This window comes from Castor canadensis, chromosome 17 (genome assembly GCF_047511655.1).
Source record: "Castor canadensis chromosome 17, mCasCan1.hap1v2, whole genome shotgun sequence".
NCBI classification, from domain to species: domain Eukaryota; kingdom Metazoa; phylum Chordata; class Mammalia; order Rodentia; family Castoridae; genus Castor; species Castor canadensis.
In genome coordinates, this window is record NC_133402.1 from 51,477,100 (window position 1) to 51,492,372 (window position 15,273).

General features: G+C 41.4%; 1 protein-coding gene across 1 annotated transcript; it reads left to right on the forward strand.

Annotated features, from left to right (window-relative positions):
* Nucleotides 1-5,788: 5,788 nt before the first annotated feature.
* LOC109683582 (IQ domain-containing protein F5-like) lies at nucleotides 5,789-10,963 on the forward strand. Its single transcript, XM_074059294.1, has 2 exons — nucleotides 5,789-5,861; nucleotides 10,521-10,963. The coding sequence occupies exons 1-2, from the start codon at nucleotides 5,789-5,791 to the stop codon at nucleotides 10,961-10,963; spliced, it is 516 nt and encodes a 171-aa protein (XP_073915395.1).
* The last annotated feature ends 4,310 nt before the right edge of the window (nucleotides 10,964-15,273 follow it).

Consider the following 15,273-nt stretch of genomic DNA (forward strand, 5'->3'; position numbering starts at 1 on the left):
CACTGCAACTAAGAGATAGCATAGATAAATGGGGCTTCATAAAACTGAAAAGCTTCTGTTCATCCAAAGAAATGGTCTCTAAACTGAAGAGAACATCCACAGAGTGGGAGAAAATATTTGCCAGCTATGCATCAGACAAAGGACTGATAACCAGAATATATAGGGAACTTAAAAAACTAAATTCTCCCAAAATTAATGAACCAATAAAGAAATGGGCAAGTGAACTAAACAGAACTTTCTCAAAAGAAGAAATTCAAATGGCCAAAAAACACATGAAAAAATGCTCACCATCTCTAGCAATAAAGGAAATGTAAATTAAAACCACACTAAGATTCCACCTCACCCCTGTTAGAACAGCCATCATGAGCAACACCACCAACAACAGGTGTTGGCGAGGATGCAGGGAAAAAGGAACCCTCTTACACTATTGGTGGGAATGTAAACTAGTACAACCACTCTGAAAAAAAAATTGGAGGCTACTTAAAAAGCTGAACATTGATCTACCATATGATCCAGCAATACCGCTCTTGGGGATATACCCAAAAGACTGTGACACAGGTTACTTCAGAGGCACCTGCACACCCATGTTTATTTTGGCACTATTCACAATAGCCAAGTTATGGTAACAGCCAAGATGCCCCACTACTGACAAATGGATCAAGAAAATGTGGTATTTATACACAATAGAATTTTATGCAGCCATGAATAAGAACGAAATGTTATCATTCACTGGCAAATGGTTGGAACTGGAGAACATCATTCTGAATGAGGTTAGCCTGGCCCAAAAGACCAAAAATCGTATGTTCTCCCTCATATGTGGACATTAAATCAAGGGCAAACACAACAAGGGGATTGGACTTTGAGCACATGATAAAAGCGAGAGCACACAAGGGAGATATGAGGATAGGTAAGACACCTAAAAAACTAGCTAGCATTTGTTGCCCTCAAAGCAGAGAAACTAAAGCAGATACCTTAAAAGCAACTGAGGCCAATAGGAGAAGGGGACCAGGAACTAGAGAAAAGATTAAATCAAAAAGAATTAACCTAGAAGGTAACACACATGCACAGGAAATCAATGTGAGTCAACTCCCTGTATAGCTATCCTTATCTCAACTAGCAAAAACCCTTGTTCCTTCCTATTATTGCTTATGCTCTCTCTTCAACAAAATTAGAGATAAGGGCAAAATAGTTTCTGCCGGGTATCGAGGGGGTGGGGGGAGAGGGAGGGGTTGGCGGGAGGGGGGAGAAATGACCCAGACATTGGGTGCACATATGATTAAAAAAAAAAAAGAAATTGAATTGTTACTTTAAAAGCTCCCTTAAAATAAACTTTCAAGCCACTATGGCCTCACTGGAGAATTTTAAACAAATACTTTAAAAAATTTTAAAACCAGTTTGCATAATCCCTTTCAGAAAATAGAAGACCAGAGAGCATTCCAGCTTTTATGAGACTAGCATTACATTGATACCAAAATCAGACACAGAGAATACAAGAAAAAAAATTGTAAAAAAAAAAAAAAAACTCACAGAAACTTAGATGTCAAAACCCACAATAAAATATTAGCATTTTATAGTCAACAATGCATAAAGTGGAATATACACACCTTGACCAAATAGAATTTAATACATGGAAGCAAGGCTGTAGATAGATAGATAGATAGATAGACAGAAAATAAGCATTTGAAAATCTGTTCAACTTCATTAACCATTAAGGAAATGCAAATTAAGCCCATAATAACAAATCACTACACATTAATCATAATGGTTAAAATAAAAAATAATGACAAACCCAAGTGCTGGTGTAGCTATGGAGTAACCACACTTCTCAGACATTGCTGGTAGAAACATAAAACAATATAATCTCTCCAGAAAACAATTTTGTGGTTTCCTAAAGAACTAACTATGCAAATCTTATACAGCCCAGAAATTGTATTTTCGTCATTTATTCCAGAAAAACAAAAGGAAATTTAGCTAGGTGCAGTGACTCATGCCTATAATCCTAGATGTTGGGGAGACAGAGACTGGGGAGATTGTGTTTCAAGTATAGCCTGGGCAAAATGTTCGTAAGACCCCATCCCAACCAATAAAAGCTAGGAATGGTAGCACATACCTGTCATTCCAGCTTTGCAGGAAGCGTAAATAGGAGATCGATGGTCCAGGCTGGCCTGGCCAAAAATGCAAGACCCTACCTCAAAAATAACCAAATCAAAAAGGGTGGAGGTATGCCTAGATAAAGTGCATGCAAAGCAACCATGAGGCCTTAAATTCAAACCCCAGTACCACCAAAAAAATAATAAGTAAATAAAAATTCATTTAGAAAAAAAGGAAAGTTTCTGTACACACATGCATGACGATGGAGGTAGAAAAAGGCAACAGAATAGAAGTCACCAAAAATTCATCTCTTCATCGAGACAGAAAGTGCACTGCCACAATCTGTCCAGTGTGACTACTTTGAAACTCTGGAGTCAGTCTGAAGGCTTACAATGTCCAGAAACTTAGATGACAAGTTGGGATTCATTTTTCTCAATTTCAGCTCTTCACCTGGTAGTACCACCTCATACCTGCCCTGACTCCAACCCCAAGCAGGGCATGTATTCCAAAGCAGTTTGCACTCAACTTGTAGGAACCACAGTGGTTAACAAGACTCCAGCCTCCAAATATCTGGGAACTGGGCTCTGATTACAATTGCTGCTTCTGGAAGTTCAGACAGAAGCAGGCAGTCATTGCTGCTATCCAATCACCATTGTTGTACCCTCTCCCTGTCTAACCCAAGTAACTTCCAGGAAATTCAAAGATCTGGAGCCCTCCCCCCCTTCACTCCTCTTTTTCCCTTTTTGAGAGTCAGACATTTAAGGAATGGGACATGCAAAAGCAACCACATATAAAGGGGAATCCAGAAAGCCACCATGTGTAAAGGCACAGGGACAGAGAAGAAGGCTTTAGAAGGCCTCAAATTGATACCTTGGACTGATCCCCATCACAGTGACACTTCACAGCAAACAGAAACCCAGTAAACTCTGGGGAACAATGGGAAACTGATGTCTAGAATTACTACAGTCTGATATTCAAATGTCTACTTTTCAACAAAAAAAAATCACAAGTCACATAGAGAAACAATGTATACTGAGTCTAAGGGGAAAAGCAAATCAACAGAAACCATCCCTGAGAAAGACAAGATACCTGATTTACTAGATGAAGAGTTATAAACAATCTTAAATATACTCAAGCTAGGGCTGGAGGCTTGGCTCAAGTGTTAGAGCGCCTGCCTAGCAAATACGAAGCCCTGAGTTCAAACCCAAATACTGTTAAGAGAATGAAAAAAGATACTGTTAAGAGAATGAAAATATAACCCAGATAATGGGAGAAATCACATATTTGAAAAAGAATTTGTATCTATAACATACATATTCTTCATATAAATAATACATAAAGAACTCAAAAGTCATCAGTAATTGTGATGGCTACTGTGTGTCAATTTGATTGGGTTAAAGGATGCTCTAGTAGCTGCTAAAACTTGAGTTCTGGAGTCAGTGAGATGTTTCTGGGCGAGTTTAGCATCTGAAATGTTAGGCTGAATAAAGGAGACTGTCCTGTGCTATGTGGTGGCCATCATTTAAGACACTGAAGAAGGCCTAGAATAGAACAAAAAGGCCAAGGAAGGATGAATTCCCTCCCTCTTGTTGAGCTGGGACATTCATTTTTCTCCTGGGGAGCTCCTGGTCCTATGGCCCTTGGACATCCAGAGGTTTCCTCCCCAGGTTTCCTGGTTCTCTGACTTTCAGGTGGCAAACTGTGGGACTGCTTGGTATCCATAATCGCAGTGACCCACTCCCATAGTCTATCTATCTATCTATCTACCTCATCTTTATATGTATGTATCTTTATACCTGTATCTATGTATCTTTATATCTATGTTTTATTATATCTATTTGTATAGCTACCTCTATCTTTACATCGATCTAGCTATCTATCATCTCTATCATTTTTAATGATTATATCTATATCTTCTATTGGTTTGTTTCTCTTGGAGAGCTCTGGCTAATACAGAAATAAACAGCCCAATTAAAAGATGGTCAATGGTCTACTTTTTGTGAGACAAGCAGCTACTAAGTAGCCAGGTTGGCCCTTGAACTTGAGATCCTCCTGTCTCTGCCTCCTGAGTGCAGGGATTTCAGGTATGTAACACCATGTCCGGCTACAATGGTCAAACGTTTGAGCAGACATTTAACTGAAGATGATACATGGAAGACAAGCACATGAAAAGTTTCTCAACATCATTAGCCATTAGGAAAATGGTCAACTTTTCCAGAAAAGAAACAGTAAATATTTGAGACTACAGGCTCAGAGGCAAAATTGATGTTAGGATGTACAGGTAGTGATACAGAAAACTTTCACAAATTTTTTATTGAGAAAATTTAACACATAATAAAAATTGAGTAGACTTCTTAAAACTTTTTTTGTGTATGTGTGTGTGTGTGTGGTACTGGAGTTTGAACTTAGAACTTTATGCTTGCTAGACAGGTGCTCTACTGCTTGAGCCACTTTGCCAGCTCAAAATTAAGTACATTTTTTGTGATATAGCTGTAATAATGAAAATAAAGTACTGCAATTTGGGGGAGGAATAATGTTTCATTTCATTGAGGCTGAAAGTTAGTACTCTATCATCAAAATCAATTACAAGCACTTGTCTGTGATGAAATGTTACATGTTGCATCTTTGAAAATGTCTTTTTCACAATACAGGTACTGTGTAAAACATTTACTGTTATCAATCATGAGCATATGAGCTTGACTGAGAACGCGTCACTTGGGAGACATTTATAGAGTTATATTAGATTCTCCTCTTGACATTTGTTATTATATTGTAGATTAATTGTTTCCGATTGAATACCTGGCTGCTCTTCAATTGCTTAGAAAAACATACTTAGAAATATAAAAACTCCCCTGGTACTTGTATAGAAATCTGAAAAACAGTTGCTGCTGGACCTAAAGTTTGCACTCAGAAAAGACAGCAAATATGTGTGGGAAAGAATAGCTCATTTCCTTTTGAACTTTTGATAGCTCAGGAAATATATAGAGAAGCTGATATTACTTGTGATTCAAAATTACTTGTTGAGATTTCACCAGAGTACAAATTTTACCTATCACCATTGTTTTGCCCTTTGATTTTAGGGTGAATTAATTAAGAAACATGAAGACCATGGAGCAGCTTATTCACAGGGCCATTCAGTTTTTGGTTTTGTTTGAGGAGGGCAGTACTGGGGATTGAACTCAAGGCCTTGTGCTTGTAGGCAGATGCTACACTGCTTGAACCACACCCCAAATCCTTTTCTTTCTTTTGGTGGGAATAAGGTTTGAACTCAGGCCTTAGAGCTTACAAAGCAGGCACTCTACCACTTGAGCCACACTTCCAGTCCATACTGCTCTGGTTGTTTTGGAGATGGGGATCTCACCAACTATTTGCATGAGCTGGCCTTGAACTGCAATCCTCTCAGTCTCAGCCTCCCAAGGGGCTAGGATTAGAGGCGAGAGCTACTGGTGCTCAATTTTCCCAACCCTTTCTCGCTTTAGTTATTTTTCAGATAGGGTCTTGAGTTTTTGAGGGCTGGCCTGGACTTTGATCCTCCTACCTGTGCCTGCCATGTAGCTGGGATGACAGGTGCTGCCATGCCAGCTTATTCATTGAGATGGAGTCTCATTAACTTTTTGCCCTGGCTGGCATTGAACCACAACCATGACGCTCCTAATCTCTACTTCCTGGGTAGTTTGGATTTCAGGCATGTACCACCATGGCCTGCTTCATTCAGAAAAATTTTAACTTTGACCCTGAGCTTAAAAGTTCTCAATCAAACCTTGTCACAGGTAAGCCACGAAACTGCTGTGTGGCCAGTTAAGTCAGTACATTCTGCTTCTTTTCTGACAAAAATTCTTCGAACTGATTATGGTTAAGTCAGTGCCAAGTAAAATTGCCACTGACATACTAACCCCCAATGGACTCCAATATTTTCCACAAAACACCTACCAATGAATAATAGAACAATGCATGTCACAGGCTTTAGGCACCGTGCTTTTTGGTGGACTTTGTCAGATTATCCAGTTAAGCTTTTTTTCTGCCCCACCCATATTTTCACTATCATGTTTATCAGATCTTGGAAGATCCCATTTCAAGTGGTATTAAATTAGTTTCTTTCTCAACTTCTCCAACAACTATTCTCACATACATTTATTCCAAACAGACTATTTATAGAGGCTAATTCTCAATTACTTCAAACTTGGCCTTTGCCCCTTCAAGAAACAACAGCTGGCCTGCATTGGTACAACTGTCAATTCATTTTAGGAGCCAAGGAAGACCACTTGAAATCACTTGCTGTTGATGTTGTTCCCTTTGTCTTTAATTCTTTGAGCAACTATTTTCATTAAAAGGCTAACAGTGTTAAGTTTATTTTCTGGACACATTTCTTTGTCTGCTGCAATCACATTGATTTCATTAACTCACTATTGGTAATAACTTTCTTCGCTTGGCTAGCAAATGAGTAAGTGGGAAAACAGTCTCATTTTCACTTTATCCTTTCTGTAAATAAATTCTACTGTGATGAGATATACTGCTGAAAATTTCCAACTTTCATCATCATCGACTTCTTGTGAATTAGGAATATTGTGGATTGCTAAATCTGGCAGTGTTGATATATGGTATCTTGTTTTTTTTCTTTCCTTTTTTTCTTTTTCTTTTCTTCTTTTTTTTTTTTTGAGACAAGGTCTTGCTATATAGCCCTCCAGACCGGTCTGGAACGCATGACTCAGCCTCCTGCCTTCGCCTCCCAAATGCAAGAATTATAGGTGTGTGCCACCATGCCTGGCTAATGTTGTATTCTTTCAGCACAGCTTTAGTGTCATTGTGTAATGAAAACAATACTTTGACATTGTCTTTAAAATGTGACATTTAAAGTCTGCTTTTTTTGTGTACATGTTTTGAAACAATGGGTATGCACTGGTATGAACAATGGTCACAGTACAGCAGTAGGTGTAGCGTGCAGAAGACTGGTTATAACTGGACCACTATGATTTTTGTGGGCTGAGTAGCAGTGGGAAGTGATGAGAGTACCACATATGGTCTCTGTCACAACTGTTTAACTCTGTCATTGTAGTGCAAATGTGGCTATTAGACAATATCTAAATACATAATCATAGCAATATTCCAATAAACTTTATGAACACAGAGATTCTAACTTCATATAATTTTCATGTTATGAATTATTATTATTCTTTTGTATTTTTTCCAATCACTGAAAAAAATGTAAAAATCATTCTTTGCAGGATATACAAAAACAGGCAGTGTGCTGAACGTGACCTACAGTTAGTAGCAATCTGCCTCATGCTCTAATCAATACCCATTACATGGTGTTCAGTCCCTAATAGGTAGACCGTACATGTCTAAGAACCAATGTGTGGAAATGGTAGTGGGTCTGTTGCCACTCCTTCCAGTTGTCCACTTGGGAATTGTGCTTTCTGTCTGATGAAAGGTTCTAGATTCTAAGGATGAAAGGCAGACATCCGAGGTCACAGTAAAAGTTCCATTAGAGTTAGAGCTATGGCTGTGACCTGGTCACTTCAGTCTCCTTTTGCAAGAGATGTGCAGATAATGAAGAAATCACCACAGTGGCTGGGACAATTAGCCCCTGTCATTAGAAGCTGGGCTGCTGCCATGCTGTGAGGGCAGGACGATTCACTCTTGGTGCCTTGCTGCCCAGATGTAATGGCAGACACGCCTATACTGCAGTCAAGGCCTGAAAAGTTCAATCAGAGAGCGAGATCCCAGCACCAGAGAGGAGGGTCTAGATCACCACCCCCACCTCCCCTACTGGTAGACCACCTATCCCAACAGAGATGCTATCAACGGTGGAGAGAATCTAGAAAGGAAAGTGGATGAAGGGAAAAGGAGTATGGGTAATGGCCTCAAAATAAATGGTAACAGTAGAGACTTGAGTTTGTTCCGAGCTAAGATCAATTGGAGTTCTGAAGAAGCTGTTTTTAAGTGGTGAAAACTTGCTATGGGATGGAGGTAGATCTGAGTGGCACAAACAGAAGGGCTGGTGGATTCTCCCCTCACAGCAGATGACTCGTCTCACTGGTGTTGGGAATACTTGCTGATGTTGGGTCACTGATGTCTGCCACTGGGAATTGGCTTTGGCCATAGAGAAGAGATTTGACCAAGGCTATGTCCCCTCCTAAGGGGACTCCTGCAGTCAGTGAATGGCTATGATCGGTGTTGAACGTGTCTTCCCAAAGGAGTATGTCGAAGTCTTAATTTCCAGTACCTCAGAATGTGACCGCTATAGTTTGGATCTGGAATGTTCCCCAAAGGCCCATGTGTTGAAGGCTTAGTCCTCAGTTTGGCATGACTGGAGGTGGTATAAACGTTTAGGAGCTGGGGTCTAGTGGGAGATCTCTAATTACTGGGGGGCATGCCCTTGAAGGAGACTGCAACACCCTGGTCTCTTCCTCTCTCTTTTCCTCAGCTGAGAAGTGGGACTAATGTCACTCCATTGCTGACAACATGCACTGTGGAATGCGGTGACTGGGGGCTTACCTCTGAGGCAGGCAGGTGGAGGCATCTAATAGACATAGGTCTCTCAGGTGTTGGCCTGGTCAACACCTTCACCTTCAAATGGGTGTTTCCAGCCCTGCTGCACACACTGTACCCCACTATTTCTCCACCTTACACCAGTCTTCCCCGCCTCTTTGTCCTGCTATGCTCCTCAGCTTCAAATGGCCTCCTCTTCTTCTGTGCATTCTCTATAGACCTACCCAAGCCTCTCCCATATTCACTCCACGCATTACAAACACGTGCCTCAGAGACCCAGGGACTGTAACTACCTCCCAAAGTCCAGGTGGATCTTCAGAGGCTGGGTACAGTCAGAGGCAGGTCCCTGCTTGTTCAGTGACACTTGTTGTATGTCTGATCGTGGCCTCAAGGCCATCAGAGGCAGAGGAAGACAGAAGACTTTGAACTGAGTCTGAGATGGGGCCCAGGCTGGGTCTGGGAGATTCCTGTGATTTTTTGGCTTCTGTGTGTCCTGCTCTTTCAGGGTCTGCAGATAAGCCAGACCTCAGGGGGTCAGTTACAGTGAGGGAGTTTGTCCTGTTCCCTCAATTAAACTATTCTTACTGGAGAGGATCATTGTTATTTTTTGTATCTACTCTGCCTCCTTTTAATAAAAGGTGCCTTTATAACATATGTATAAACATGTGCTTCTACTGGGATCACCTGGTTCTTCATCATGACTTGTGTCACTCACTAAGTTTGTACTTATATCACCCCACATAGAGCAAACCTATTCTAATTGCTATTTGCTATGCCACTGTTTAAGTGAACTGAAATCCACTTAATGAAGATCATTTGGGTAATAATGAGTATTGCTAGATACTTTTGTGTATTTGAGATGGTTTTCTTTTTTTGTAGTCATTCTGGTAGGAAAGAGAGGACAGGTCCATCTAGGTTTTTTCAGGATGACTGTTGGGAGCCATCCTGGTGTCTGCATCACAGGTGCCCTTATGACATCATTGCTGTCTCCCCATCCACTCTTCCTGCTGGAGTAGAGGCTGGAGGAGTGCAGACTGAAGGGCGATGGAACCATCTAACCCCTAACCATGGGTAACTTATTAGAGAACTGACCTGAGGGGGTGTGATCCTCTAGCCCCAAGTCAGGGGTGAAACAGATCCATCCAAACTTTCTCAGAGGGCAGTGTAAGTTTCCCATAGCTCTGTGAGAAGGGATCCTTCCTTCTCCATGTTAGGAGTCCCAGAAAAATCCAGGAAAGTGGCTTGGCACCTAGTGGTAGGGAGGGCACCCTCATCTTTACCCGCATTTTCCTTCCCCAAACTTCAAGGGCAGAGCAACAAACCGTTTTAAATTATCCTCGAAGAGAATGATAAGGCCCAGTTCTAGCACGTGTGTGTTAGTGTTTATGTGTGTGTGTGTGTTTGTACCAAAGTATGTGTTCATTGAAGGTTAAGCTGTTGGTAACATGGGGAAGACAGAAGAATCCTTCACTGCTTTTGGGAGGTAGATGGGTACCCTGCCTCAGGATACTCCTGAAGTTGAAGGTACCCATCTGGTTGAACCAAAGATGCCAGTTTTTCCAGCAGGTGGGCGGGGTCTGAACAGAAGGTCATGGATCCCAGGAAGGTGGTCCTTGCCAGATGAAATTTGAAGCTCACTTACCTCTAAATCATGGTATTTCTGCTCTAGACTGTCCAACTAGGTCCATGGAAAATTGGGAGATGTAGCAAGGGTAGGTGTACCCATTTTACAAATAGAGACATTGAAACTCAAGACCAAGGTGATGTGTCCATGTTCATCAACCAGAGAGAGCAAAGGCGAGACACCAACCTGGTGGTCTGAGTCTAACTGTGACTGCTGAGCTTTGGAGAAAGAGACCACCCTTGATAGAGATCAGGATCCCTGCCTGTCACACCCCGAGTTCCCTGTGTCCTCAGCATTCTCTGTTTTCTCTTGCAAGGCCCCAAAGAAAAGACCACCATGACGGAAAATTCCGCAGCTGTGTTCATCCAAGCCTGGTGGCGAGGCACGCTGGTGCGCCGGACGCTGCTGCACGCTGCCCTCAGGGCCTGGATCATTCAGACCTGGTGGAGGCAGACGATGGCCAGGCTGCTGGTCCAGAGGCAGCGGACGCAGCTGGAGCGCTACTCACGGATAGAATGGGCGGCAGTGAAGCTGCAGTCCTGGGTGCGAATGTGGCGCATTCGCCAGCGGTACTTCCGTTTGCTCAACGCCGTCCGCATCATCCAGGTCTACTGGCGCTGGCACAGCTGCCATAGTCGTGGTTTTATTCAGGGCAACTATGAAATCAAAGAAAACCAACTGAATATTCAACTCGAAATCTCCCTGGGCTCTCAGGCTTGTAAGGTGCAGCAACGCATACCCCTTCCTATAAAAGAATGACCAGGTCTGCTACATCTGTGTCCTCAGCTCCTTTTCTCAGACGTATTTCCTGGAGGTCATGGTCGGAGCTGCCCACGGCAGATGCCAGGCACCTCCCAAGTCAGCTCTGAGAATTAGGTGTGGGGCTGGATGAGAAGGGTCTGTGATGGGTTAGCAGTGTCTGCGTGGGGGGAGAGGTAGAGTTTCCAGGTGGACACTGTGTGCAAGGTGCCTGCTGTAGCACTGCAACATGGGGACCTGGCTTCTTGTTGTTGGTTTTGGTTTTGGTTTTTGGTGGTGGGGGGAATGAGGTTTGAATTCAGGGTAGGTGCTATACTGCTTAATCCATGCCCGCAGTCCTTTTTGCTCTGGTTATTCTAGAGATGGGGTCTTGCTTTTTGCCCAGGCCGACCTGGACCATGGTCCTCCTATTTGTTTCCCGCTGTGGCCGGGATGACGCGCGGAGCATTTTTTTCTGTTGAGATGGGATCTCGTGAACTTTTCCCTTTGGCTGGAACCGCTGTCCTCCCAATCTCAGCCTCCATGTTTGCACGCACGTTCTCTCTCTCTCTCTCTCTCTCTCTCTCTCTCTCTCTCTCATTTAAGATATATTTACAAATTGTAAAATATACATAAAATAAAATTCACCATTTGAACTTTTTAGTGTACACCTCACTGACATTAAGTCCGTTCACATTGTTATGCATTCTTCACCATCATCTACCTCCAGCACTTTTCCATCTTGCAAAACAGAAACTTTGTACCCATTAAGCAGTAATTCTTTGCTTCTCCCTCTGTTCATCCCGAGATCCACCATGCGACTTTCTGCCTCTGTGAATGTTATGTAGAATTCCACTCACACGACAATACTTGTCTTTTTGTCACTGGCTTATTTCACGTAGCATAATATCCTTGACATTCATGTGTCAGGTTTCCCTTTTTAAGGCTAAATAATATTCCATTGAATTCTTATTCTTTTATTACATGATTGATATGTGTGTTGCTTCCACCTTTTTGGCTATTTGAATAATGTGACTATAAACATGGGTATGCAAACATATCTTCAAGATCCTGCTTATATGGGATTGTTGGATCATGTGGTAACCCTACTGTTAATTTTTGTTTGTTTCTTTGTGGTACTGGGATTTGAACTTAGAGCCTCATGCTTGCTAGGCAGATGCTCTACCACTTGAGCCACTCCACCAACCCCTATCACTATTTTTTTAAGGAACCACAGCAACTCCCATCAACAGTACACAAAGATTCCAATTTTGCCACATCTTCACCTCCTCCTCCTCCTCCTTGCCCCCTTCTCCCTCCTCTCCTTCCTCCTCCTCCTCTTTTTTGCAGTGCTAGGGATTGAACCTAGGTTTCCACAAATGCTAGGTGAGCACTGAACCACACTCCCATTTCTATCTCTGCTAGGTACTTAAGCCACGACTCCAGCCCTCTTAATAGTCTCTTTCATGGATGAAGTCAGATTTATAATTTTTTGCTTCTATGGACTCTTTCTAACCCCAGGAGATTTTCTCCTATGTTACCTACTAAAATTTTACTGTTATACATGTTACATTTGTGTCTACAATTCATTTTGAGTTTTTATATAAGAATTACATTGAGGTTCAATTTTACTTGCAAAGAGATTTCCAATTGTTTGAACATTTGTCCTTTTTCCATTGAAATCCCTTTCATCTTTGTCAAAAATGGATTGGCTTTGTTTGTGTGAATCTCTCTCTATTTCATTTACATATAGGTCTATCCTTCACCAATACCACAACCTTAGTTAACCCTGAAGCACAGTAATATCTTAAAATCAGATAGAATGATTTCTTCAATTTTATTGTTCTTCTTCAGAAGTGTTTTGGTTCTTGTAATCATTTTGACTTTCCATTTGAATTTTAGAATCAATTTGACTATAGCTTTGAAAATCTTTCTTGGATGTTGGGGATACAGCTTATTGATAGAGCACTTGCCTGGCATGTGTTTGACCCCCAACACCGCACAAACACACACACACAAAATCCTGGAATTCTGATGGGAATTGCAATAAATTTATAGGTCACTTTGAGATCACTGACATCATTACTATGACGAGTCTTCCAGCACATTTAGCATTTAGGCCCTCTTTGGTTTCTTTCATTGCCTTTTTGGAGTTTTCAAAAAGTAGATCCTGTACATATTTTATCAGATTTATACCTAAATTTTTCATCTTATGAAACTCTAGTAAATAATTTTTATATTTAAGTTTTCAGTTGTTGTTAGTATATAGAAACATGATCAAATTTTGTGTGCAAACCTTGTTTCTTGCAACTTTGATTAATTCTCTTGTGCATTCTAGACTTTTGTGGATTCCTTGGTATTTTCTACATAGAAAAACCTATAGACAGGGATAGTCTTATTTCTTCACTTCCAATCTGTGTATCTTTTATTTTTTTTTCTGACTATGGCTTTCAATACATAGAATTGATGGGAGTAAACATTCTTGTTTTTGTTTGGTGCAAAGCATTCAGTCTTTTACCACTAAGTAGGATGTTAGCTGTAGGATTTTTGTAGGTAACTGTTATCAAGTTGAGGAAATTCCTCTCTAGTCCTAATTTGCTGAGAGCTTTTGTTAGGAACAAATGTTAATGTTTGGAGCTGGGGGTGTGAGGGCCTCCGTCAGTCCCTAGTGTACACACATGCACGCACACTTAACACATTTGAATGTTGTCAAATATTTTCATGTTTCAATTGATATGACCAAATTGGCATAGTGAGTTGTAAATAATTGGTTTTCAAATACTGAAACTGTATTTCTGAAAGAAAGCCCACTTAGTTGTGATGCATGTGTGTATAATATATACTGTGTATTTAGTATAGACTACAAACTTGGATTTGCTAATATTTTGTTGATTTTTTTTTACTTCAATGGTCATGTTTTTACTTCAATTGTCATAAGGTATATTGATCTATTTAGTTTCTATTTTTTAACTGTTATTGTTTGGTCCTGGTATCAGGGTGTGTTTGTTAGTCTTCCATCACTATAACAAAATACATGAGGCAATTAACTTATTTTTTTAAAGGGTTATTTTGGTTCACAGTTCTGAAGGTTCTAGTGCAAGGTTGAGTGGCTCCATTTCTTTAGGCCTCTAGTGAGGCCAGCACACTGTGGCAGGAGTTCATAGCAGAGCAAACTGTTTATATCAGGAAGCAGAGAAAGAGGAGGAGGAGGAGACCAGGAGAACAGGGTCCTACCATCCCCTTTGGAGACAGTAGCTGAAGCCCTCCCACAAGGCGCCACCTCTCAGCAGTTCCACTGCCTCCTGAGAGCATCACCCTGGACCCAGATTTTAATACATGGAACTCTGAAAGCCACTAATCCAAGCCACAGCACAAGGTAGCACTGGCCTCACAAATGAATTGGGAAGTGTCTTCTCCTCTTCTATTTTGTGGTGGAGGGAGAGGAAGGTGCAGAATCAGTAGTGTTCATTTATAAAATATATAGCACTTACCAGTTAAAACCATCTGCAAAGTTTTTAACTACAACTTCAAGTTTGAAAACAGCTATAGGATAACTCCAGTTATTTATTCCATCTTGGACAAGTTTTGGTAGTTTTGGGTTCAAGGAATTGACCCATTTCATCATATTAATGTATACATGGCTGTTGATAGCATTTCCTTGCCACCTGTGCTCAACAGATCCCATAGGAAATTGCATCCAGTGACCAGGTTCTTTTATCCATTCACCTGGGTCAGGCATTGTGGCTGGCACCTGGCAAAGACTGGCCTCAGGCAAAGCAGGGTCTCTGCCACTGAGGTAATCCCTGAAGGAGCCCCTTCGGGGGCAGCCAGCACTTCCAGGAGCTGAGGCAAGTCTCTTGTGGAAGGGGAGCCCAGGTGCTGCATTTCATGGATATAACTACTTCATGTTTACTGATTCTTACTATGTATGGACGTACTGCCATCTTATTTTGTGTTTTAAGGCTTTTTTTTTTCCTTATGATCCATTCTTCTTTCCCCGTTTTTTGTTTTGGTTTGGTTTTGGTGGCACTGGAGTTTGAACTCAGGGCCTCACATTTGCTAGGCAGGTGCTCTTACCCCTGGAGCTACTCCACCAACCCTTTCCCTGTTTTTGGTTAAGTTGGTAAGAGTTTCAGATTGGTGAACTTTTTTCCCCTTCTACTATTTTAGAAATTGTGTCAGATAGTGTAAAGTGATTTGGTGTCTTGTTTTGCTTTGTTTTGTTTTTTTAGCAGTCCTGAGTCTGGAACTCGGAGCCTCACAGCTGGCAGGCAAGCACTTTACCACTGAGCTACACACAGCCCCAGCCCACAGAGCATCCAAGCCGCTTG

What these genes read in the sequence shown, in the direction of transcription:
- LOC109683582 (XM_074059294.1), top strand. Translation starts at nt 5,789, where the DNA reads ATGGCCTGCTTCATTCAGAAAAATTTTAACTTTGACCCTGAGCTTAAA. An exon ending in TCAATCAAACCTTGTCACAG is followed by an intron (nt 5,862 to 10,520) that starts GTAAGCCACGAA and finishes TTCTCTTGCAAG; the next exon opens with GCCCCAAAGAAAAGACCACC.